Consider the following 27,763-nt stretch of genomic DNA (forward strand, 5'->3'; position numbering starts at 1 on the left):
CCCACTCTAATCCACCTCACTAGAATCCAGTCCACCCCAACCCACACCAATCCATAACACCTCACCGCAAACCAACCCACACCACTCCAATCCTTTCCAGTCTAATCCACCCCACTCCAATCCATCCCACCCCGCTTCAATCCAGTCCACCGCTACCCAATTCACCTCACTCTAATCCAATCTACCCCAAGCCAATACAATCCACTTTAATCCACCCCACTTCAGTCCAGCCCACATTAATCCACCCTACTACAGTCCAATCCACAGCACTACAAACGACCTTAATCTATCCAACTCCAATCCACCCCACTCCAATCCACTCAAACCCAATCCATCCCACTCCATTCCATTCCACCACAATCCACTCCACCCCAATCTACCCCCACCCACTCCAATCCACACCAATCCAATCCAATCCACACCAATCCAATCCAATCCACACCAATCCAATCCACACCAATCCAATCCAATCCACACCAATCCAATCCAATCCACACCAATCCAATCCAATCCAATCCAATCCAATCCACACCAATCCAATCCAATCCACACCAATCCAATCCAATCCAATCCTCCACACTCAAACCAATCCACCCAACCCAATCCAATCCAATCCACCTCACTCAATCCAATCCACCTCACTCAATCCACTCCACTCCACCTCACTCCAATCCACTCCACTCCACCTCACTCCAATCCACTCCACTCCACCTCACTCCAATCCACTCCACTCCACCTCACTCCAATCCACTCCACTCCACCTCACTCCAATCCACCTCACTCCAATCCACTCCACCTCACTCCAATCCACCTCACTCCAATCCACTCCACCTCACTCCACCTCACTCCACCTCACTCCACCTCACTCCAATCCACTCCAATCCACTCCAATCCACTCCAATCCACTCCAATCCACTCCAATCCACTCCAATCCACTCCAATCCACTCCACCTCACTCCAATCCACTCCACCTCACTCCAATCCACTCCACCTCACTCCAATCCACTCCACTCCACCCTAATGCACCCCACTCCACCCTAATGCACCCCACTCCAGTCCAATTCACCCCACGTCAGCCCAATCCACCTCACCTTAATGCAATCCACCCCAGTCCAATCCACCCCGTTCCAATCCAATCCACCCTCCCTAGTCCAACCCACTCCAATACACCCCACCACAAAAGAGGAAATCCAATCCACCCCACTCCATCTCAGTTCAGTCCAGCATACTCCAAATCCAATCCATCCAGCCTACCTCACCCCCCAACAATCCACCCACCTGAATCCAATCCACCACATCCCATCCCAGTTCAGTCCACCCAAATCTAATCCACCACATCCCATCCCAGTTCAGTCCACCCCACTCCAATACAATCCATCTACCCCACAGCACTCCAGTCCACCCCACTCCACTCCATTCCACCCGTACCCAATCCAACACACCCCACCCCACCCCAATCCAATCCATTCCACCCCACTCCGATCCAATCCATCCCACTGCAGCCCACCACGCCCCAATCCAATACAACACATTTCAATCTACCACACTCCAATCCACCCACCTCACTCCAATCCACCCACCCTTCTCCAATCGACCCAACTCACTCCAAATCACCATACTCTACTCCAACATACCAACTCTATCCCAATCCAATCCACCCCATCCCAGTTCAGTCCACCCCACTCCAATCCAACCCATCCAGCCCACCCCACTTCAATCCAACCCAATTCACCCCACTCCAATCTGATCCACCGACACCAACCCAATCCACCCAACCCCAGCCCCATCACTCTAATCCAAACCACCCCCTAATCCAATATAATACACCCCAATCCCATCCACCTCACCCCATTTCAATCCAGCCCACTCCGATCCAACCCACCCCACACCAATCCATCCCACTCAATCCACCCCACTCTACCCCAATCCAATCCAATGTACTCCAATCCCTTCCATCCCGCTACCACAATCCACTCCAACTCACACCACCCTATTCACCCCACTCCACAACACTCCCTGCCACTTAAACCACTGAATTCTACTCAACTTTATGACACTCTACTCCTCCTACTCCACTCTACGACATTCCAACAAATCCATTCTATGACACTCTAGTCCCCCACTCCACTCCGACACCCCACACCACTAACTTTTAGCCATGCCGAACAGCAGTCACACTGGTGTACAACATGGCAAAGCACATTGCCAATAGCTCTTGTAAAGGTAAGACCTACTAGTGTTGCCAATGCGTGTTAATCATTTTTATTACATTTTCAAATTGAATTTTCTTACAAAATTTGCGTGGGTGGAAGACCACTACACCTGGCATTTACTAACTGCTACCAGTTTGGAGTAATTTTAAGCTTAGGTCCTCTTTGTAGCTTGATTTTAAACCGAGCTGGAGGACTGACCAAAAAGTTAGCAACTAATGGTCATCTCAGATATAGAAAATTCCTGCATTTAGAGCCCAAAACTACTGAGAAACAGTGGGGGGGTGGGAGGCATGAAGAATGTCATGCAATTAAATAATGTAGCAAGACGTTATGGAAAGAAAGATGAAAGTTGTAGCCCATAAGGGGAGGTATCATCACTACAAAAAGAGGTTTATTGTAACTATTTAAGGTGGCCCCATCTCTAGAAGGAAAATGTTTGATAATTATTCAGGGGCTCAAAACAGGGCGTTGTTTAAACCACAAGTCATTCCAAAAAGAACCTCAAGATACAAAACAAGCGTACAGTGGGTGTAAGGATGGAGAACAGGACAGGCGGTGGTGTCTGGTGATAGCCAGATGAATGCCAGGTTGTAGGATATTGAAAAGATATATTCACATAATTAATCTAAAGAGAACCTATGTGAAGAGCCACTGGCGATAATGAAAAGACACACATGGTATAAAATGTAGCCACACATGGGTCAAGGGGAGCGTTTTTGGCACTCGGATATGAAACTAGTTATGCTGTAAGGTACGTGGACTGAGAGCTCAGGAACAACATCAGAAAACATTTCAATAAAGATTAGACAGTGGGAGCATGGAACAGACTCCAATCATAGCCGGTGGAGACAAAGACAGTACATGAATTCAAAATGCAGGGCAAAAAAGGGGTCAATTAGAGAAAGGAAGGCATAAGCAATGGGCAGACAGAATTTTCAATGTTGTCCTTATAAGTCTTATCCTTAAGTGTCAGTCTTGGAAAATGGCTGCTGAGATGGTGGAGACAGGGGGCAATTCAATAAAACAAATACCACAGTCCAATCATGTTGTCTCGTGACACGTCAGCAAACTCTTGCTGTTGCAGCCTTTTTCCTTTGCTAGGCTTGAATATATAAAGAGGGCCCCATGTATGAATATTTGTGCACAGCTAAGTAGAACCAAAGAGAACAAAAAACTAATCTGACATGGCAAATTTTACCTTCTGGGCGGCAGAATCAGAATTTGTGGAATTTTAGATTAAAAAATTGCCCTTAGTGTAAACTTAGGGTTTGGGGCTGGGCATGGGACATTCTGTGGTTTGTAACACCGAAAAAACAGTGTTCACCTCTAAACTTATACATTTGTAGGTATTAATATTTTCCAAGGTAGTGTGCCGACATGGAAAGGCACAACAATTTACTCTCATGAAACGCAGGAATCAATATCTTTCCAAGGTTAGAAACCGAAGGGATGACACCCATATTTCATGGAGCTATATTGGAAGTTTTTTCTTATCAGAGAAAAATATTTCCCTTTTTAGAAAAAATACAATTTAATGACTAAGTGCACTTTTCAGCATTACTTACTCTAGCGGATATTCTGCCCAGTGGAAAATTCACATCAGTAGATTTAGAAAAGCTAGAATACTCCTGTGAATCTAAAACTCATAGGTACTCCTTGTTAAATCCATCCCCAACATGCTGACATCTACTCCGATGTAGAGCAATCCTAATTTAGCACAACTCTGCCTTCTAGCAGCCTGTTTTAGTGAATCAGGCACTAAGTTCTAAAGTTGTACCTTCTCATCTTCGACTAGTTGATCCAGTCCTGCTTTTTTCATTGTGTGCTGAGACCTGCAGTAAATATCAGGATTGGCTTAGCTACTCACAGCTGACATGAGACAACTTGGGAGCTGTGATGATGACTGCTAATAAATTAATATGACTTTTACAGCTCTTTATGAAACATAATTCATAACCTATTTTAATGAGACAAATGCACAAGAAGAACTCAGCTAAGAATGAAACTGAAGCACAGTACTAATTAGGGGGTCCAATTTACAATGGCGTTTCCACAAGTATGTGTGTTGTAGGGCTGGAAACTTAGGAGTAAGTTCCAAGTAAATCAGGTGTAGGATACAACTTCTAGCATAGCAATATTTGTCAATTGAGCTCAGTGTTTGCAGAAAGGTTACAGAAAACAGCCATAACATAAGAAGATCTTGATCAAAACGAAAAAGGAAATAAACAGAACTAAGAAATGCACAAGTTTGTTGTAAAAAGACATTTCTGACTGTAACACCTATTTAAGAGCAGGTCCGCAAATTTCAGAAAGCCCCGCCACCAAATGGTTTCAGGAATATTGATGCTGATCTGCTATAATTACATCACTAATGGAAAACTCCACACTTTTGCCCCAATCACAAACTGCCCGCGCCATTTTAAAGAATAGCAATTTACCTTATAACTCGCACAAATTAGCACCCCCGCCATTGAAAGACCACCCTGCGGTACTAGAGGGGCAGGAAGCAGCTTCTTTAGGCTGGAGACCCCGCTGTAACTGTGTAGTCAACTAAAAGGCGTAGTCATCACGTCCCACCTCACGAGAGCTCACGGAGCTCATGGTGAGCCACCAGGCCTGGGATGAAACATGCACCGACAGACGCCCCCAGTGACTCCAGGCATTTTTGTTTAGACTGAGTTCGAGGCCAGACGTTGAAAAAAAACGCGTTTTCGTTAAAATGTGTACCTACTAATAAGCATTACATAGATCTGAAGTTATTCGGAAAGCAAACACAGGCTCATTTATGTCATTCAATTATCGCTGCCCAGAAGGGGTTTCCAGTTTCATGCCTATTAAAGCCTGGAGCTAACATGGAAATGAAGGGCTCAGAAGCACTGGTGTCCAGTGACCAAATTAGTTTGCTTTTCCCAAAAAGTCCTTCCAAGTGGGAAGTCAGAATACATACCAAAATACAGTGATTAGTGTGACTTCAGCGTTGTCCCCTACAAATCAGGACAAAAACATTAGTTAGTTAACACTTTCTGCTAAGTGTCTTAGGGCCAGATGTTTAACGGCCAACTTTTGCGACTCGCAAATTGCAATTTTTTGTGACTTGCATTTTGCAAGTCACAAACGCTGATGTACAACAGTGCCTCAGACAATATTTGTGATTTGCAAATGGGTCGCAAGGGACCTGCTTCATTAGTATTCATGAGGCAGGTCGCAATTTGCGGCCCTTTTTAGGAATGGCCACAATCACAGGGATGGTGGTCTTCTGGTATCAGCAGACCACCATGTCTGTGACTGCTTTTTGAATAAAACAGTTTTTTTTTCTTTTTTTTTTTTTTCTTTTTAAATGCAGCCCATTTTCCTTAAAGGAAAAAGTTACCTTTTCATTTTTTCAGAGTAGGCAGTGGTCCATGGGACCACTGCCTGCTCTGAAAAAATGTTGTGCCCCCATTCACAAAGGGAAAGGGGTCCCCTTATGGACCCCTTCCGGTTTGCGAATGGGTTACCACTAATTTGAAATTGGTGGTAACTGGGATTGTGTTGCGAGCGCAAAACATTCATACATCCTCCTGTGACTCGTTATTAGGAAAGGACGCCCTTGGCATACCCCTATAGCGAGTTTCAAACCCTATTTTGTGAGTCGGTAATAGGTCAATGACTCACAACATAGGATTGGTATATGGTGCAAGGCCATTTAGCGGTCACAAAATGCAAATTTGGCTGTTTGCAACTGCTAAATAGCTTTGTACATCTGACCCTCAATCCCTGTTAATTGCTCGTCCTGCAATTATGCAGGAAAGCCAAAGGTCATGGCACTTTATTGAGGAAAGACAATTGACAGCTATTGATGTCTAACACGAGTGTGGTTGTAGGGTTATTAGCAAGTATCACCCTTACCTCACTCAACCAAGGCGGAAGAACACATCTAATGTCTTTCCATCTAGTGTTCTGCTTGTCATGTCACTCTCCCTTAACTAAGTGTGGGTAAACAACACTAGTGCCAGACTTACAGGCAGTCTGCGGGGCAGATGAAATTAAGGATGCACTTATAGTCTTGCCTGTTTGTCAGTCTACTTTCTTCTCCCTTGACGTCTCTTCACCTCTACATGCCCACAATCTGCTCTTCATGTTATTATCATACTACCCGTTTCCACTAGAAGGTGATTCCACATCCTTACCTCCCAATTTGTAGAGAATCCACTTGCTGTCTATTTTAACATTTCCTCAACAAGCATTTCTGGGCCTCTTGTCTTAGCTATTCCACATTCTAATGAAAACTGCCCCTACTCCATTTACCCTGCTGGAGTGATTAAATGGCTGCATCATATCTTCCCCCTCACCATCCTTCTAGACTAAGCAGACAAAATACCTTTTATTTCCATCATGTGATAAATAGGTGCAGACTGTGTAACTTCTTTTTAGCCCTTCTATGGACTGTCACAAAAGGTTAGAGATGAGGTCTCAGAGTGACATATAGGATCCACTGCCATACCAGCAAACACATGCAAAGAATAGCCTGAACATTCTGTAACCTCAGCATCCTTTGAGAAGTGATACTTGGGAGAGGAATGGCTAATGACAGGGTGTCAATACTCCTAGTGAATTTGCCAGTGGATTCACAGGTAAGTGAGTGTTCCACCACAGCCTTTGAGAAGTGATACATGGGAGAGGAATGGCTAACAACAGGGTGCCAATACTCCTAGTAAATTTGCCAGTGGATTCACAGGTCAGTTAGTGTTCCACCACAGCCTTACCCAGTGGTATGACCAGACAGACTAGTAGCCCCATTCCTGAATCAGTGTTCAAGCTGGGTGGGACATAGATGGATGCTGGAGGCAGCACGATCTGGTTGGCTGAGGCGAGGGCCTAGCCAGGCAGAGCCTACCACTCCAGTCAGGGGTGGATGATTACACTCTTGGTATTGCCTGCGCTCACCCTTGGGTAGCTTGGCACTGAGGAGTCAGGCTTATCACTGAGTCAATGTGTAAAGCATTAGCACAGCACTCACTCACAATTATGCTGAGCATCACAAAAGAGACTTCACACGAGGTGTATGTAAATAAAGTTTGCATTCAACACACATTAATTAACACAACATGAACATCATGTATCTCTGGGCTTATGCTAGTGACATTTGGAAATATCACTAGCAGTACTAGGCCCAACCGAGCTAAAATGACATCAGTAATATGTACACCTTAGAGAGATCCCAGACCCTCAAACTGTGCAAAACATTGTCAGCACAAGACCCACCCAAGTAAATATCCTAATTCAATCCCACACAGTTAGAGGGTGCACCCTGGCTCACAACGGTAGTGGTAATGTGCACACATAGGTAATTATAGCACATTTAAATAGCCCCGGGGCAGCATGGGTAAAACTAATGTCAAACATAATATACTCTTGTCAAGAATCAACGTGTCGTGCAACACCACCGTGTAGTATTGTAATTCATAGGCAGTCAGTCCTGTACACTCACTCAGCACCAATACCCTGTGCTACAGATACCAGGCAGGTTCGTATGGCACACACACAGGCACACACGGCACCACAACACCCTAATGCGGTACACTGATATCCAGCAGGTCAGTAGATATTGTACTCACAGACCCCGTGGCCCAAACCCTACTATACTCTTCAGTCAACCCCGACTACTCCACCCCCCATGGACTGGAGTCGAGGGAAACCTTTCTCTCTTGGAAAAACTAGGCCAACCCTGGCCGGAGTCACACTTATTCAGGGTCCCAGGAAAAAACGTGGTGGGATGGTCAACAGGCAGTTTCAGGTGGCAGTCGACAAATGGAGGTTTGGCCTCCCGTTGGGTAGTTCAATCAAAGGATGCCCCACAGTGCCGCCAGGCACTTGCCTAGTTCTGCGAAGCACAAGGGGGTGGGGGTCACCACGCCACAGGACCTGCTTCCCATCACTCTCAGAAGCGTTCTATAGCCCACTCACTTACTCTCGCCACAAAGGCCCACTACGTCAATACAAACTGGTAACAAGGAGTTGTCGGGGCCAGGAGAGGAGATGGCTGTTGGTCCGCGGCACTGGGGGCATCAGAAGGAGCAATCAATGAATGAGAGATAAAGCAGGAGAGACTCATGGAAGGAGGAGGCGCCCCATAGGAAACACGTTGAACAAAGTCCCACCCAGGCAATCTGGAACATGAGTTTGCAACATCAGGTGTGCAATAGTAGGAGTTGCACCAGACAGTTCTGATCACACACAGTGCAGAGCAGCAATTTAGCACCTCCTTGGGAATTAGGCACAACATCTGGTGCATGATGAATTGAGTTGCACCAGACAATTCCAGTCACACAAGCAAACAGTTACAATTCTAGGTCCCTGGAAATGAGGCACGTCTGGTGCACGATGACTTGAGTCACACCAGACCATTCCGTTCACAAACGAAGAATTACGAATTCAGTACCTCCCTGAAAATAAGGCAGAATGTCTGGTGCATGATGACTTGAGTCGCACCAGACAGTTACAATCACGCACAAAAAGTTACCAATTCCATACCTCTCTGGCAATGTCTCGTGTGCAATGACTTGAGTCGCACCAGACAACTATGGTCTCACACACAGGTGAAAGTTCAGAGGTACCGCAGTGAGTATGCAGTCGGCCTGTCACACAAGAGAAATGCGGCACCATTGACAAAGTAGGCCACGCGGGGTCTTTCCAAATGGTGAATCCGTTCACCCACCAACAAGATGCTTATGCATGTCGAGGCCCCATGATGCAGGGCCACACTCCTTGAATGTGGGCAGTTCCTTTAGGGCTCTGCACCAGGCAATCCAGTCAACAGGCACAATACTTGGTTCCACGCTCACACCACTGCTACCAAGGTGGATCCCGCAGATGATATGGGCACTTAAGAGGGCACTGCTCTCTCAGTGTCACAGTTAGAAGGTGTAAGTCCCTTGCTGGAGGTCTTTGATGTCTCTGAGACCTCCTCCAGAGAACAGGGGGCAAACCAACAAGCCCTTGGAGAGCACACTTTGGGGTGCCACACAGCAGCAGATAGTCAAGTCTGCACCAGCCACTATTCAGGAAGAGTGTGTGGTCCCTTCAAGTGGCAGTAATTCCTCCTCATGCACAACAGATTCCTCTGGCAGTGTGCACAATGCAGTCCAGTAGCTCCAGTTCTGCATCCCCACAAGCATGTATACACTTTTCTGCAGTGTGGCACCAGTAGTTATACTGTAGTGTGCCTCTGAAGTTGGGGTGGTTCAGAGGGTTCCCCTTTGAACCACAGATGTCTCCTTTAAAGTGCACTCTTGTCTGCCATGGGGCCATGGAATGCAGATCTTAATGTTTTGTGGGGCCATGATCTGGCTCTGAGAGGCAACGTGTCAAAACCTCTACCTCCAATCTATCCAGCCAGGCCCTCAAATGGCAGAGGTCTGCAGTTCCAGTTGTATGCCCAAGGTTTATAGCTGTCATTGGGGGATGCACGGATGTGCTGCCCCAGCCTCCAGTGTGAACTACAGTTGAATTAAAAGGCACACAAAGCATCTTACAGCATTGAAATACCCAGATTCTAGAAGTGGCATTTCTAAGTTACTTTTAACCAAACCACCTTCACCACAGGGAGGGATTTATCAGGACAAATCCAATGATAGGAAACATTATGAAGCTGGTCCACTGCAATTCACCATAGCAGCTAGGAATAACAGTAACTTCCCCCATGTTAACCCATGGGAAGAGCAGTTCCCATAGGTAGTGAAAACAAACATGTGTATTCTTCACTCCATGTACATATGTGCCCTTGGGCATCTGCAAGCCTGCAATGGCAGGTTGGACACATGCTTAAGAACACCTTAGGAGCAAGTGCGCACACACAGGCCGGCTGTGAAAGGATGGGCTCATGTTTAAGAACACCATTGGTGCAAATGCACACAGACAGAGGAGCACCACTTCTTAACATATGTAGGAAAGGCGCATGCACTTTCACACTGTACTGACAGTGGGAAAGTGCCCTAAGAGAGAACCAGCAAAACCTATGGGGACAGAGCAGAAATGTTTGGGGAAACACTACTGCAGCGTGTCAGGTCTAACAATGGCATCAAGCAGATCTTACAGTTAAATCTACTCTGCATTTTCAGTTTCACACCATTATCACCTGCACTTTGTCTGAGCAGTAGGCACCTATGGGAAAAACCTTCCCTTACAGTAGATCTTTGCGGGGGCACGGTAGGCTTTTCCAGACTTAAGCAGCCAATACCAGTATTCATCCATCCATCCATCAACCATCCTTTCATTCATCCATTCATCCATCCATCTATCCTTCCTTTTGCACATTAACAGCACAAGTATGTATAAAATACAATTGCCAGAAAATAGCTATCCGTCCATTTTGAAATACATAGGTCACAGTGTAGTATTAATAGATTTAGCACAAACGTGAACAAGGAAGGAGGCCAGATCCTCTAGTTTACGGAGTATTGGATGCCCTTAACAATAAGCAAGTGTACCACGAGCCCTTGGAGCCAAAATCTCAGCCTCCTTGCCAGGCCGCCTTCACTTAACCAATGCACACCCGGACCACACACACAGCATCTTCCATTCTGTGATAGATCAGGCCAGTGTTCACACTCCTGGCATGCCAGGGGACACCTGGGCCAGGAAAGAGGGGCAACCAGCAGCTGCAGGCGATCACCAGTTCTTGCCCATGACTAGCTCAAAGCCAGCACTCACCATTGCTTCAGTTTTGATTCCAGCCCCATAGAATACCTGTGGGACCAGAGATGTCCACATGACTCCCACCAGGTCCTGACAGAGACACCTGCCCTTGGTGCTCAACACACGCTGTACCTGCCCCAACAGCCAATGAAGACTTGATTTACAATCACTCGGAGCTCACCATCTCCAACAGTGACATGGCTACACATATATGCCGGCCCACTACCTGGCACCCACAGGTTCCTGTCCTGCCCTGCAGTGGTGCAGTTTTACCTCCACTCTGCACCGTACTCCGCATACAGCACACTCCATCAGTCAGCAAGTGAGTCAATGGACTCCACTGTTCCAGGTAGTCTGGGGTCAGGAGGGGTTGGGGGGTTGGAGGTCAGGAGTATTCCACAGTCAGTGCAATTATTTCCACCAGGCTCCTGTTCACGGACATACAGTTACATTATACATTATATAGTTAATATATGTACACATGATAAACAGAGTATTGTGTACAGCTTAGCTTGTGTATACTTTAAGCAGTTTTTCCTTTCCCTGATTGTTATAAATAATGTTTGCTCTAATGTAAACGTTCAAGAGGGCGGTATTTCTTTCTGGTAACTTGGGTGACCATATTTTCTTGCATTGCTCATGCTAAGTATGGTGGTTGGCCAAGTGTGACCATTTCTGTTTGCATACCTCTGGATCCAGCTACTGTCCACTTGCTTGCAGACATGGGATGTGGATCCCTACTAATCCTAACTGTACATATGGCACATTGTCACACTTCCACAGATCCAATGATGAACCTGGGGGCACACGGTCCTCTGTGGGCCAGCCATATGTGTGTGGGTAACGCTGCTGAAAGAGCACAACCCTAGCTAGGAAGCAACAGAGCACCAAATGAGGGTCAGATCTCAGAGAATGATACAAGGGTAGAGGGTAGAGCCAGAAACATTAACATGTGCATTTCACTTATAGATTATTTAACTATAGGCTACAAGCTGTCTCCTAACAGTGAACCAGTGGGAAAAACAGTGTATGTTGTGATGAACAAGGGTGCAACATGATCACTGCACAGAAAGATAGTAACTAACGTTTCATATTTAGATATAAATATTTAATTTAAAAAAGGATCTTTTTTACCGGAGATCATACATATTTTCTAATGCCATGTTCAAATGCCTTCTCCTCAAGTTAAGTCATTAGGAGCAAGCAAAAAGCACCAACAGTGATGCATTCAGTTGCTGGGTTAATCCCACAATGGGTCTCTGCATTGCTATTTAATGACTAAAAGAGAATTACATAAGGGCGCAGATAAACAGCCTCCTACAAGTGATATCTGAGACAACATATCCTTGCCATTTACCAAACAGGGATCTCTCGATAGAAAAGTGACATGTTTTCAGATAATGGTTTAACCGAAAAGTCCACATCAAGTGTTCCAAACTGCATTCCCACAAAGTTAGTGTATTTAAATAGTTATGTTATGTGTATTTGTAAAGCGCACTCTCACCTGCGAGGGTATCCAGGCACTGAACAGGTGTGGGTGCCAAGCCCTGCCTATGGTAGGTTGGTAAATTGAAAAGCCAGGTCTTCAGGTTATTGTGGAATTCAAGACAAGAGGAGGAGGCTCTGATGTGGATCAGGAGGTCGTTCTACGCTTTAGGAGTGATGTAAGTGAATGCTTCGGATCTGGGTCTGTGCATGCTTGGGATGTGTGCAAGGAGAAGTCCTGTGAAGAAGAGGAGTATGGGTGATTGGTGGAAGGAAATGAAACTGTTCAGGTAGGTGAGGGTCAGAGTTGTGTAGTGCCTTGAATGTGAGTGTCAGGAGTTTGGATTGAGCATACTTGTATTTCGAGAGCCAGGGTAGTTCCATGAGGTGAGATGCGAGTTCTGATGTGATGTTATGTGAAATAGTTATGTTCCTCAAAGGTTATCCTGTCACTGATGTCACAGTTGAATTGTTCGCTCATTGTTGAAATTCAGCATTATGGGAGTGAAAAGGACCACCCACGAACATAATCTAAAAGACTAAGGAGTTCCACCCAATTCCACAAACTAGAAACTTCTCTGGATTAACCTTCTCAGAGTAGTGTGCCTCTGTTTGCTCTCAATAAAATCAATAGATGATGATTGCTCAATAAGTAAATGGGAATTTCATTATGATAAGGGTCAATTGGCCAGAATGTTGCATATTATTGAGGACAGCAAAGAGGGACACCTAATGTGTTAATAATCCTTGAGAAGCTTAATTCACTACAAAATCATCATGGGCAGCAGGGACCAGTCTTACTGTACCACAGAGCTACCTGAATAATCTAGGACAACCCACTCAATACTTTACAATAAATTCTGAACTGTGTTATTTCGCTGTAAATGCAACATGCGAGACATATGGAGAATAAACCCAGAAGTGATGCCCGGTGGATAATTTTATAATCTCGATCAGTAGACTCTTCAAATGAAGGAATCTTCAAAACACAGATGAATTAACTTCTACTGAAATGAATACATGTCATGGGTCTGTTAGAGTGTGGCCCATAGACCACTCCAATCTGGACCCAAAAAACCACCATGGCCAATCTCTGAGGCATCCACTGTCACCAAAAACTACTAGGAGGAGCCACTTTATGACGTATCAAAGTATCATCAATGGCCCACCAGGAGAATTGTCTTCGGGGGTAGAACCGATATTTAAAGACAATGAGCAGGGGCATTTATAGGCATTTAAAGTTCTGGCAGCCTCTGGAAACTGAAACCCCCGCGCTGTTTCTGAACTGTGGACCAGAATTTGACATTGTGGATATATAGAAGGCTATGACGCCATGTGTATCATCTCTACCTATAGTCCTGCAGTTACAGCCTGTCTTGAAGGGAGCTATCATTGCCCTATGGGTTGCTCGACTCTCTGAAGAAGCATTTCTTTGAAACAGTCTTTTATCCAGGATTGCCGCTGTATGAAGACACTAAAAGGATATGCACTTGGAACTCTTGATTGACAGAAGGGCCATGAATAATCAGCATCCTCAGAGCCAGGTGGGGTCCGGCTGGAACCGCACATGATCTAACTCCTGAGCATATAAGGAGACATTCCTAAATTGTGATGTTACAACAGCAATTTGTAAGATGATTGTTGTTCAAACACAGTTCATAATGAGAGTCTACAACTGTACTGATAGTAATTAAGTAGAAATATATACTATATCCTGTAGGAGTGAGGCAATAGCTGTATACATTGTACTACCCAATCTTTAATGCAGATAGAATAGCCACTCACTTGAGGGGTACGTTTTAAATCGATCAAACAGATTATCTCTAATGGGCCTTCTCCTACGAAGATGTCAACTCTAACAGGGTAAGACGCAACGCTGGGCTGTGGTCTTTCTGGGGTTTGGTGCTTCTGTCTGCGACGAAGCCTCTTCAATAGAACATTCCTTATTGTCCAAAGTCACAGACTTCTTTTCAAGAGTGAAAGTTGTGACTTGTTTTTCGCAGGGAACTTCGACACAGTTCAGCCGTAGCTGGAAACATGCAAAAAAATGCACGTGCTGTTGTGTAAAGAAAGGTACCCAGTACCGAGGGAATGAACGAAGAGAACCAAAGAAAAAGGATCTACATGAACCGCCAACAAGAGAAAAACATCAAATCTAACACAGAGTCCCACTATCCTCGTGCGTTGGGTATAAAAATGCACAGGTGGGTAGTGGTGATGCCAGGTAGCATGGTTCAGGACCAAGGCTGAAAAAAGGCAGCATGAACACAGGCACTATTGGTATTATAACTTTTGGAAAGTAGTTCAGGGTCCTGCCACTGGAGGGCAGTGGATTCAACCATCTGAAGCCAGGAGAAATCAATAGTGGGAGGGATCCTTTGAGTTCAGTGCTCAACTTTAGTATGACTTATCGGCAAATACACAACTCATTTCAGTGTATTCAATATTTCCCCAACATACCTTAACAATCCCCCATTTTCAATGGAAAGTGTTGTCAAGGTCAGCTTAGTATATGGTACCATGCCAATGCATAGCTGTCGATGGCTGCTGCATTTACTTACAGAAAAGAGCATGTTCTTCTTGTCCTGATTGACAGCTCTGGGGTCAGGGATAGGATCCGTGTGTTTAATGATAGAGACAGATTCACCTGCAGAGGCCAACAAAGACAAAAGCTGTTACTTTTCTATTGTTCAGGGTCAGGTGTAGAACCTGTCACAATCCAACAACCATTCACATTATCAAGTGCCACGAAGCAAAGTAACTGATGAATGCTGACCTATGCAAAGACTGCACAACAGGACATAACAAGTACAGCAAGGGTGAAGTGTTCTGCTGAAGAGAAAGCATATTTTAGGAAATGCAAATAAATGGTGAAAACTATTACATTCCGACCAAATTAGAAATGATATGCATTGAATCACTGCCTAATTAAGACAACACCAACAGGCACACTGACGGCATCTATGCAGTGCCAAGGAAAGGAAACAAGAGGAAGGAAACCGATTTTTATTATTACTGTTTTCTATGTCTTTCTATTCAACATATTATTATAGTTCTTAGTCAAACAAAATCATTATCTAGTCACTGATGCTTCTCCATCAATGGCAAAATGTGAATCTACATCAGGAATCATCTTCAGTGCACTGTTTTACTCATTTGTTAATTTCTGTCATTCATAAGATTTCCATTCCGCATGCATTGTCCTTATTTATTTATTTTGCATTTGTTTACAGCGTGGACATCGCCCAAAGGTTTTAGAGTGCTTTAAAATAAAACAGGTTTCATTACAAGAGATACAAAGTTACAAACAGTTGCTGGTCGCGGTCATTAGCCACAAGGTGCCACGTAAAAACATAGGGCTAGTTGCACCTTTCGTCGTTACCAAAGGACTTACAGATTGTTGGAGGAGGTGGGTAGTACAGGTAGTGGCAGCAAGGTCAGGGTAAGCGAGACAGAGGTGGCGCGAGTAGTCTCAGTCTTGGGGAGGGCACATTTTTATGGGGGAGGATGTCTAATGGGGCACCTGGCCAAAATATCTATGTAGGAGAAGGGCTTTGAGCTCTGTTTTGAAGACGAGCAGTGGGCTGGTGGTGCATAGCTGTGGGGTAAGGAGTTCCACATTCTGGTTGCACCACCCAATAAGGACTGTGCCATGAGTCATTCCTTTGTACAGGTCGGAGGCTCTAACAACACAGCCTCAGCATCTCGCGCTGGTCTGGTGCCTGGTGAGGGTTTTTATTGCCAACCATAAAAAGCATGCAGCTGCTCTGTAGTCAACCATTCTCCAGATGTGCTTGACCTGGGCTTCAGCTCTTGCTGTCAGCGTCCTTCTAATGGTGCAGTTCAGGCTGCCCAAGGGCTCCCACCAAGAGGCTGCAAGGACTGGGGCATCCCTGGAAGCAGGATTTGTAAATAAGTAAATGTAGTCAGCAGGCCCCAGTCAAGGTGTATTCACGTCAGAGGGTGATAATAATGATGAATAGTGGAGGGGGGATGATGCTGGAAAGATCTTTCAGTAACTTGCCAGGAAAAGGCCTGAGCAACAGCAGTCTGTCTTAGCCTATTTGTGCTCACAGTCAAAGTCTGCTTCCGAGTGTTTACTGTTTTATTCTAAGTTCACTTCCCTTTCTCTCTTTGTGACAAGCTCGCACCCTACACGAATGTAAATAAATAAAATCAGGTGCTTTGTAAAGATTCCGAGGTGATATTGCTTGACAAGGGGCAGCGGAGTCTGTGCCCTTCGTGTACTCTGATCATGGACCCTTTTGTACTGCACATTACATTGGCTAGGTTCCTCCATTTTTTATAATTCATTCTAACATTAATACTCTGTAGTATTATCCTTGAGGTCCAACCTCAGATGGCTGAAAAGTTCTCGATGTGGGTTTATCCCATAGACAGAAGCCCAGTAGGGGGCAGCACAAACCCCTATGTAAGATATAAGAAAGTTTGCGCTGGGCGGGGTCAACGACCTCCCACTAGTAGTAAAAGTGAAAAAATTAAAACTGACAATGTGTGCCAAAAAGTAAAGAAGACATGTATCACTGGAAACTATACTCCTCTTCCTGGAAGATTAGGTTCTAGCAGTGCCCAAGGCCTTGTTGTATTTGATCCAAAAAGTACCAAAAATAGTGAAAACCTTGGCAAGCTGCCAAATAAACAGCAATCACCATGCAAAAAGGACCACGCAACAGTATAATGGAAGAATAGTCTAGGCTGTGGAAAAAGATAGAAACCACTGATCGGTCAAAGAAAAAAAACAGTCCAGTCGCTCCAGGGGTCCCAGCCAAGAATAATGCAAACCTGTAGCCACCCTTCGAACCTTGATTGTGTTGACAGAAATGCTAAACTGGAATTACAAGCCAGTATGACTCACCAACACCAAATCATACTTCAAAGTAGAGTCTACATATTGGAGAATGGAATAGTAAGTAGCTTATATCATTGGCGAAAGCTAGCTTTATGGCCTTTCTCTATTTTAACTATGGTGGGTGAAATTTACTCAGTTTGCTGTGGCGTAGTGAAAACTCCTAGCACCCCCTCACCTCCGGTAATTTCCAATTCCAGGGTTTCTCTTGATGGGACTTCCTGGAGCAGGAGATGGGGTCTGCAACACTACCACGGTCAACAAGTCAGAGGTGCTGGGGAGCACCCAGTAGGACTGGTGCAGTATCTGGGAGGGAAGGGGACAAGGATGAGTATCTTGTGATAGGACAGGGTGCGACTAAGGCTGGGACTGTGAAGCTGTGTGGAAGTGGGGACTATTGGAGATGAAGTATCTTGAGACTATGTTGGGGAGGCAATAGGTGCTTGTAGTAGAGCACAGGAGAAGTCTGCCACGGCACAGTTTTGCCAAGTGGTCGCCTCACTGCAGCAGCAACATTTGTCACTGCTGGACATGGCCACTAAAGCTGTCCATTTTTATTAGGTCGAGCGTGCAAGCCCTTTGACCTGTTGTAAGTATTGTGGGCTTTTAACCACGCCCACCTCACGCCCATCACTTTCACTCGTTCATGGGCTTGCCTTTCAAAAATCCTTTGTTATCATTAGTAAATGCTTTATGTTTGGCCCTCCTTGGGGCAGTTTTGTTACCTCCTTGCAGAATGTCCATGTTACATGGATAATTGCACAATTGCCCATACTTCGACTGCGAGCTAACTTCTTTTTGTGTCTCTCCTTCGCGCTCAAGGCGCTTTGAATTGGCTCACTTATGTCAATTGTTTTACTGTTCACTTTCAATTTAAGTGGCTAGAAAAGTCCAGTTACGAATTTACAACTCTAGTAGCTCTAACTCGAGCAAATGCGAGACCCATTGCATTGCAAATGCCTGTTATTTCTTATGTTATGTAAAGCTGCTCCTTTGCAACTTTGAACACGCCTAATTTCAAAATGTCAACTACATCACAATGAAGATCCCAGACCAAGAGAAATGCGGTGATTACTGATATATTTGAGAAATCACCGTTTTGGCTGACACACTTACATTTAAAGTGATAATGTATTTTTAACATATTTAAATCATTCAGCGCTACTCTTGAAGTCACTAAAGTTAAACATGAAAGTAAATTAAAAATTAAGTAATTATTTGATTTTCTGGCCCCTTTCTCTAATCTGACATTCACGTAAATCCACCTTCTCTGATGGAGATATTTATAGTAATATTTATTTTTTGCAATTCTGAAGTTCAGTCAAATACCTTTGTTTAACAAACTACAAATTGCATGGTGGTGCATTTAATTTCAGAGATCAAATCTGTGAATAATTCTATGTGCCTGCAATGAGTAGATCTTGTACAGGAGAAGGGGCAAAACATTATTTAATACAGAAGGGCTGAAGGACGTTAACGATGTGACCATGTATTATAAGGAATAAAGTACTCTCTAGCATATGTGATGAGGGTATTACAAGTTACCTTGTATATCCATAACTATATAGGAGAATACGATCTTCACTATATGGTTGAATTCCAATGTGTTTGGGGATTTTCAAGGGCAGCATAGGTCCTTTATCCTGCAATAACTTTACAGAAGCATGTCTCCAATTTTCTTACTACTAGCTATGTTCTGAACTCACTAGTCACCTTTAATAACACATTTACATAGCTGCTAAATTGCAATAACTTATTACAGTTGACTTTTTTCACACTGCCTGCTGCCAGAGCCAGCTTACAATTTAAAACACAGATCAGGGAGCAGGATTACAACTGCTTTTTTAACAATGAAGTTAAAAACTAGTTTGTCAGACTCTCAGAACTGTTTTCCTGAAATCAATAGTCCTTAGCGGAATATGGACATTTATGCATCATGTTTGTGTTTTCGAAGGGGTACAGTTCATTACACATAAGGAGGTATCAAGTATAATACCACACAAGAACTATAGTTCGTTATAGAGACCTCCACTGAAGTGCATGTCTAAGTTTTGCAACAAATGATTAGCTGTTATATATACTGGATAATTTATTTTCACACTACAGAGTGCACATGCATTCTACATTTGACAACCATGCTCATTGTCATGAAGGAGCAAGAGACCAATTACTAATGCTTTCTGCTGCAAGTGTAACTCTGTGGCCATGTGTTATAAAGAATAAAAAATGCTCACTACCAATCACTGGCACAAATTAACTACTGATCTCAGCTGACAGTAAGACATATGGTTACCAATGTACCACCCAGAGGGGTATTTCTGTCCCACCTTATGCTATTGGCGGTTTAGTGTATAAGACATCCTCCTGTGGCATGATTGCCTTGAAATGAATGAGGGACTATTTTACATCTCAAAGTACCCGGAATCATCACACATTAAGTTCGTTATGTCACAAATGCATTCTAGACAAAAAGCAGTCATGTTATGTTTTCTTTTTCAGTACAACAGGATTGTTAATATGCTAATCAGGTCTCAAAATTCAAGCCAGTTCTACTGGTTTTGCAACTGCATGTTTGATATGCATTGGACACGAAGAGCTCCTTTTCGGATATATTCCTGCACACAGCAGACCCACTTCAAAATGGGTCTGAAGCATCACTCATAACAAATTAAGCAGACTACATTAAAATGTCAATTAGTTCAGCCTATGGGGCAGCTAAAGGGATGTTTGGCTGGGTGATGAAGCGCACTTGACAATTGCTTTCACATTCATCACAGGTGAAGTATTAGATGATGAGTTAATGCAATGGATGAAAGAGGCATTAAATCACCTCTGTGGTCAGCAATCTTAGAGACTATAAAAGCCAGTCTCGTGGCCCTGAACACCATGTATATAAGTGGCAATGCTTTCAACAAGAGCAGCTGAACTAAACCCGTGCCCCTTACTATGGTGCAACAAAAAATAATACCTCCCCCCGCCTTGCAAAATTTGGTGAGACAGCCATAATATTTAACTCAGGTGACTGGCTGTCCCAAACATATACAAAAACTAGCCGGATGGGTGAAGATCCACAGCACTACTGCACCTACATATACCTCTGGGCTACCACCTTATATCGTGTGCACTGTGAACAGTGACTCGCTAATGCTGCACATGCGTGTTTGAGCTCTGCTGCACCCATCGTGTATTGTTTTGCAAAACACAGTGCACCGCCCAGCAGCCTGGCAAGCAAGTGGCATACTATTTTGTTGTATAGGGTCTAAGACCAAGATTAGCAGAAGATATTGCACTTCCTCACAATGCACGTTTTGTAAGTTCTCAGTACAGTTAACCGCATCGTGTCTACTGTACACTCATCTGCTCCAGTGGAAAGGTTCGCCATCAGCACATGTGCAGAATCGGCTCTAAATTTTGTATTCAGGCTTGACAGTGCAGCAGTCACCAGACCTTCCAGAATCAACCTAAAAGGAGCTTTCACTACGGAGAGTAGCTTTGCCTTCACCCATGTTGGTGGATGGGAGTACATGTTTTGCTTAGGCAGAAGTTGTGTGCTTCAACAGAAAAAGTTGCTTTTCCTCCCTACAGCTGTGATTATTTTGTTTTTATTTATCCACCCACACCAGCCAGAAGCAAATATCAAGCTTACAGTGGGATGGAGCTAGAGCACATGCACTGTCAGTGTGTTTTAAATACGTTGATAAATTACGGTGTTTGTTTTTCTCTGGCAGCAGCATATATCCTCTTTCCTTCACATCATTAACTTTAAACTTCAGATTTAACTGAGTGTTTGAGAGCAGCATGTGATACCCAGGTTTACAGTAATCCACATGCATTTTAAGTCTACCTTGAATCAGTGTTACAGTAATCACATGTATTTTAAGTCTACCTCGACAGAGCATCTCTCAATAGAATTCATCGGATCAACAAAAAAGAGCTTTTGGAATACTGAGGACAGAGGGACTTAAGCTCCTCCCACGTGTTGGGTTCCCTGAATAGGAGAATTGATTGGGTCGAAGTTGTGTACTTCCCCTAAAAAGACTGCTTGTACTGCACTTTTTGGCTTGTGGCAAAGCTTCTGCTTAACATAGCAGGACTGAGTTGGTTATGGCATCAAGGCAGTGATCATGGCTATAGGCCTGATCTGGGTTTTATGAAATGCTACAAAAAAGACAGAAGGTCTTGTGTATTTATTGTGAAAAGCATGTGTTGACGTCAATGGGTATTTAAAGATGGATTGTTATTACTTCGTATTAAAGCCTACAAATAGAAATGTTGTTACATAGAATCTTACAGATTACCATAATAGGCAAGGGTCTTTGTATTGGGTACCTTACTCTGATAAACTGAGGGTACAAAGGATTTGCACTGTATTTTGCTTTGCAAACTGTATTTATTTTTAGCTTTGTAATTTGATGAGTATATGCCGGATGGTTGCCTTGTGGGATGCTTGAGCTCAGTACAGTAGGCCTGAGTTGCATATGGTGACAAGCCATATAGACTTGTTTAGTGTGCAGGGAAAAGATATGCCAGATGCCATAGGTCTGGTCTGTTTATCATGAAAAGGTGTGACAAAAGCAGCATGCCTGGCTTACTTATTCTAAACATAAAACCAACAAACTTCTAATAGAGGACTATCATCACACTGTGTTACAGGCTGTAAATAGCTGTCTGGTTACAAGTAATCTCATAGAATATCATAGCAGCCAAGTGTTTCAGTGTTGGACACCCACTCGGACAAACCCTGGAAGTAGAAAATGTTCACTTTGATGATTCTTGCTGGGCCCTTTTGAGAATGGTTACTTATTGTTTTGTCAGCTGTAATTCTGTATATATTTGTAGTTTTATAACCGAATGCACGATTGTTGTTAGTTTATGCTCACGTCAGTAAGCCTATGTTGGTTATAGAGTCAAGCCAATGGTAGAAGCTATAGGCCTTATCACTTCACTGGGAAAAGTTATGTCAAATTACTTAGCAGTGGTCTATGTACAATGAAACAATGAATCTCCTTGGAAGCCATGAGAGGCTTAGCTGTCTACAAGGAATCTGTAATAAGTAGTCATCACTTAATACATACATTCATTTACATGAATATATCCCAATAGCTAGAAAGAGGGCCCTTAGGTCAGCCTTCTTCTGCCATCGGTCGGAGTGTCATTTACACTCTGGTTCCATTAATTACGGCATACTGCCTGGGGTATTGGTTCAGTCCACATCAGTCATTTGCTCAGTTAGCCTGTGAATTATGGCAGTTTTTGATCACATTTGCACATCTACCTGAAAATTATTGTACTTCAGCATCAGGGCTGGTTGGACTGTCCTTTAGTTTTCAGTATTCTCCTTTTATAGTTCCTCTTTCATTTCTTCTCATCTTCTTAGTAGTTACAAGTATCACTGTTGGCTGGAGGCTGTGTGGTTCTTTCGTCAATGTCAAATTGATGCCCCCGACACGTGTACAAGATCATCAGCAGTAAAAATGAATTCATTTAAATAAGCCATCCAGCGCAGAGTAAAAAGCACAGCTCTCTGTACCCAGAGCTGCATTGTTAACAATGACCAACAATAGTCATTCTAGAAAGTTGCTATGTTTGATGATGTCACTGGGTAGTGTTAGATAGTGGGTACATCAACCAACAGAAGAAGGACAACTATAGAGCCTAAGTGGTTTTCCCTCGTGAGCTTGAAATCTAGAACCGTGGGCAGTTCATTCACACTTTCAAGGAAAGAAGGATTGGAGACTGTGGATACTCATTTTAGAAAAATCAGTCCTGTCCCGTCCCCATGTAATACACAAGAGAAGATGAGTATGTCACTTTACATACATACAGGTATATGCTTTTAGAATGGAGAGAGAGCTACCATTCACTACTGTAACAACCACCCATCAACCTCTCACTTGTGCTGTGTCATTAATAGAGCTGCAGCTCAAACTAAGCCCAGGAGTAGGCACACTTGGCAGCGAAGCTGTAACAAACACCACCCCTCCACCTTTACCTGTGAGGATTGACTGGTCCACCCGAAGAGTCGTGGATCTTATCTCGATGATGCGGATATCGGCTGGGACCTTGTCACCAACTAAGACATGAGAAAAATAATACATTCCAGTTTAAATGGTGGTTCTTTTAGTCAGGACTCCACAAAACTGCATACACTCCATTGAAAAAACTCCTAGAGTTATCTGCACACTTGACCTTTCTTGTTCCAGATATACAGCAAGGTATGTTATAGAACCACAAACTTCTCATTGTTACAGCTGGTGGGTGATTCATCAAGAAATGCTGCCTGAGCATCCCGCCTCTCTTATTACTAGAGGGCGCATCTGTGTGTGACTTGAAAGCATCACCAATTGGTACTCGACAACCATTCTTGCATGAGCAGACGACTGCCTGTCTGGAGTGTACTCATACCAACTATGCAGTCTGCAGTACATAGATTTATCTAAATAAATACATATTTCAACTTTGTGAAGTAGCCATTACATCAGGGGTGTTTCTCGAAGGCCGGAACAATGCCACAGTTTTGGGATAACCAACGACTATGTAAATCAATGTTTTGTGCACATCAGATGTAAGCACTTGTGGGTTTACTACCTAGCATTGGTTAAGCATTTGGAACTGTGGGAACTAAAAGGTTTCCAACAGTACTCCCAAAATCTGCATCTGTTGAAGTTTCCACAAATACTCCTGGACAGCTTTAGTGAATTCCTCCTTCTGTTCCTACGAAGAGCTCTCAGTGTCCCCCAACGTGCACAAACTACAACTGTGCATGTGAAAAATGCCTTCATAGGTATGTAAACGTATTTTTCCTCAATGGGGAAAATATTTTTCACTGTGAAAAAATGCTTTCCCTGGACCTTCATCAGTTTTGGAGATGTTCCTAGCCCATTTCCACCCTGGCAAGGAATCTAGTTGTGTAATATCTAGTATCTGAGAGCTTTCCAGGGTGAGAATGGGTCAAAAACAAATGTATGAATATCCACACACACAGTTTGTTGTTGCTTCCATGCATTCTTGGCCATGCCTGTCATTTAAGACCCAAAACTTCCATTCTCAAACCCACACGCCTCCCGGAGAATTGACAGATGCATAGTTGAACACAAATATGGGCTATTATGAATACTTAAATTCCTTAAGAGTGCAAACTCAGGATTTGGAAATAGCAAACATGAATTTTCATTCATACAGCAAGCCATTTTTGTATGTAAGTAGAACTTGCACACACAAATAGCTCCTAGAATCAGGCCCACTGAGTAAAGTGCACGACATGTGGATGCCATGAAAACATCAAGGATATTGCCCTCATGGACGAACATTGGTTACCCTTAAGTTACTAAGTTACAGAAATGGAAAACAGGCAAAATAGGAACACTGAGCACTTTCCCCTCACAGGAGACTGATGATGTTTACCTGATTGTACCCTGAGAAACACGATGTTAAATTAGGTCAATGCACCAACAACCCAGGATTCCCCTATGCAGGGCACTCATTTACAATAAGCAAACTCTCTTCATGTATTTGTTTTGTAAATCACTGGCTGGTAAGAGATACCCAATTGCAATTTTTGATTCACTGACAATAAAATAATAATAAATATTATAGCCTTCCTTGTTGCGCGTTGTAATAGAACAGATTGTTCGTAAATAAGTAGAATCATTGTACGTGCTGTAACGTTGATCTTTAAAAGAACATTGTCAATATCGTTTAGAACTACAGGTTGGGGCGGGAAGGGTCGTTTGTTTTCCTTGGCCAGGTTTTCACGGAGTGGACAGAAAGGATGTCACAGCAGGACAAATGGGGGGACTCAACTGCTGAGCACGTTTAGAGTTACATTTTCCAGCATAGGAAACACCACAATGAAAGTTTAACATACTAGAGTTGTACGTTTGCAAATGCGTCCTTTCTACAAAGCGAGACACTAACGATCCAATCTCACTTAACTTCTTAAGAGTGTGGCAGGAGGGCTAGCCCAGTGAGTTAAAAGTTTTTCACTGAAACATTCCAGGATCTGCAGGTCACTAATTCAAATTCCGGGTCAGCCTTTCTGATGTTAGTAAAATGAGTGCTATTGAAATGGGTAACATTGATGACAGCGCCTAGTACACAATATTAGTTCTAATGGAATGTGTTTGGCAGCGAGCGTACAGAAGTGAAAGAGTGAATGAGAGGAGTGTGAGTAGGAGAGAAGGAGTGTTCTGTCCCTGGGGTACCTCCTTCCAGAGAGTTTGTTCCAGTTTGTATCTCTCAGGATGCAGCCATCGGCAACAATAGCTTTCCTAGACAACAATGATGAGCATCAAAACTGGTGGATATTAAAGTCGTGATAATGGACACCAAGATTATTGAAAAAGTAACACCTTAACTACACAATGATTGACAGAGGGATATTTATAGACCTATTCATGACATTGAAATGATTCTGGCAGAAGAGCAAAGCACTGTGGAGCAGAATTGCAACCGACACCAGCCCCTGCCTGCATCCAAGAAAGCCAACTGGTGGCAGAGCCGCGAAGCCTAGACCCGAGGACAACTCTTACCCTCCAGAGCAGCCACTGTACATCAGGTACAAAAAGTAAAGCTTGAAACCCTAATTACTGCCACAGCACATCATTGGATGCACTCCAAAGATTGACTCTAAAGAGCCGCCAGGCCACACGGACAATTAGGTCAGGCCATCGGGGACCTCAGGGATGCAAAAGTTATCTCCCGGCCTGGGTCACTGCTCGTGTACCGCATGCTGCGCTTCTATGGGCCACCCTTCTTGACAGACCACAACTCAGGCTCCTGAGGCTCATTCCCAGCCATCTTCAAAGCCCCTGAAGGCTCAAGAAAGAGCATAAACGCAGGCAGGCGCATCTTAGCCCCATGCCCTCGAAAAGCCTATACCCGCTGCCACCATATGCAGGACATGGACAGAGTTGTGTCCCATCTCACAAAGCGCAACATTAAGAGACAAATCAACAAAACTCTAGGTGGAAGTGTTAGTCATTTTCTACCAAAGGATTACTCCTAGGTTTGGAGTAGATACATACATAACATCTCCCAGGAGTAGACCAGCAAATTTATGAGAGTTAATCATTTTTCTGGGGTCCTCCGATGTGAAAAAAATGATGCATGTCTAAATAAAGCGCATATATGCATTTGACAATGCAGCTTTTTTTGTATCCACATAGGGGAAATAGTTTACCTGTTGAGAAGCCCCTTCCTCTACACATTCTTTTAATAGGAGGCAGTTCTCTCCCTTTCCACTGTGTAAAAGCAATTCCTACTGTATAATAACTGTAATAATTCAAGGGTGGAAAACTACTTGTAATATGTACTTGATACACACAACCCTACACTTAATCCCAAACTTCTAAATGTGTCAAAGATTAGGACTACAAAAGGGGTAGCTGCTGAAAACATTTTGCTACATATGCCAAAATAAAAATAAAAAAATCAGGGACCTATTTTATGAGAACATGAGAAAAACTGCAGCATATTAGCTTAGCAGAGAGATTACAGGCACTCTATTCCTACATGTGACTTCGAACCCTCACACGCTTCCTTTACAGAGATCCTCTCACACTTGACGCCCTTCCACACATGACTACTCCCACTGAGGAAGAAGCAGTCACCCCTCCTCTGCAAAACTGCAATCAACTGCCCCAGAACCATCCCACTTCCCTGGGTATTCTGCCAAGGAGTGAAACTAAGCTCCTCCGGCAGAGAAAGGACCAACAATGCCACCTTCAGCCACACCAAAATCACACTGACGAGCAGCTTCAAAACATGAAAACCTGACGCATATCACAGCAACTGACTGCTGCGTGTGGTCTCTCACAAAGTGTCAGACAGGGAAAACAGCACTCCAGAGGCCTCTGCCCAATAAAACCTTGAGCACTAGTACTTATTTTTAGGTTTCGCCTGACAGCTCATTAGTAGTGTTTTGCAAGAATGTTTATTACCTTACAGTGGGATTAGAGGACACCCACTGCTTACCAGTGGTTGGCTCTCCTTTCCTGGCCACTCTCCTTTCCTTGGTTCTTATTTTTCAGCTTCTATAGGCTTTCCTTCCTCGTTTGTGTCTGTCTCTCCTCTGGAGCAAGGATGAATCACTGTGCCCTTCCACTGTTTGTTTTTCAAGTGCTACTTTTTTCTTTTTATTTAAACACTCTACGAGAGTGCATGTGTTTTCCAGCTGTAGCCCTCATTTGTGTCTCCCCCTCAGTCTTCCTCTGCATTCCCCTCCTGCCCAACCTCCATTGGCCATTGGCTACCCCAGCCCTTCCTGCCCACCCTCCGTTGTCTCTGCTCTTCTCCAGTGCCTCTCGTCCACACTATGTTGCCATTGGCCTCCTGTTTGTCTGCCCAGCCCCTTCTGTCCATCCTCTTTTGTACTGTGCTTCGTCTGCACTGTGCTCTTGCCCACTCTTGTATGCCCGTGTGCTTCACCCAGCCCCTCGCACCCACTCTCCTTTGTGTGTGATTTTGCCCCAGCCCCTCCAGCCCGTCCTCCATTGTACATGTGCTCCATCCTCCCTTGCGG

General features: G+C 44.0%; 1 protein-coding gene across 2 annotated transcripts in view; it reads right to left on the reverse strand.

The window, feature by feature from the left end:
- Positions 1-27,763, reverse strand: part of ATP2A3 (ATPase sarcoplasmic/endoplasmic reticulum Ca2+ transporting 3) — a 352,883-nt gene that overhangs the window by 167,987 nt on the left and 157,133 nt on the right. For both annotated transcript variants that reach the window (XM_069226688.1, XM_069226687.1), the window contains exons 6-7: positions 23,234-23,314; positions 14,936-15,021 (exon numbers count right to left, since the gene is read on the reverse strand). In XM_069226688.1, the coding sequence (XP_069082789.1) occupies positions 14,936-15,021; positions 23,234-23,314 (167 nt within the window). The remainder of the gene's footprint in view (positions 1-14,935; positions 15,022-23,233; positions 23,315-27,763) is intronic.

The sequence above is a fragment of the Pleurodeles waltl genome, chromosome 3_2, assembly GCF_031143425.1.
Source record: "Pleurodeles waltl isolate 20211129_DDA chromosome 3_2, aPleWal1.hap1.20221129, whole genome shotgun sequence".
NCBI classification, from domain to species: Eukaryota; Metazoa; Chordata; class Amphibia; order Caudata; family Salamandridae; genus Pleurodeles; species Pleurodeles waltl.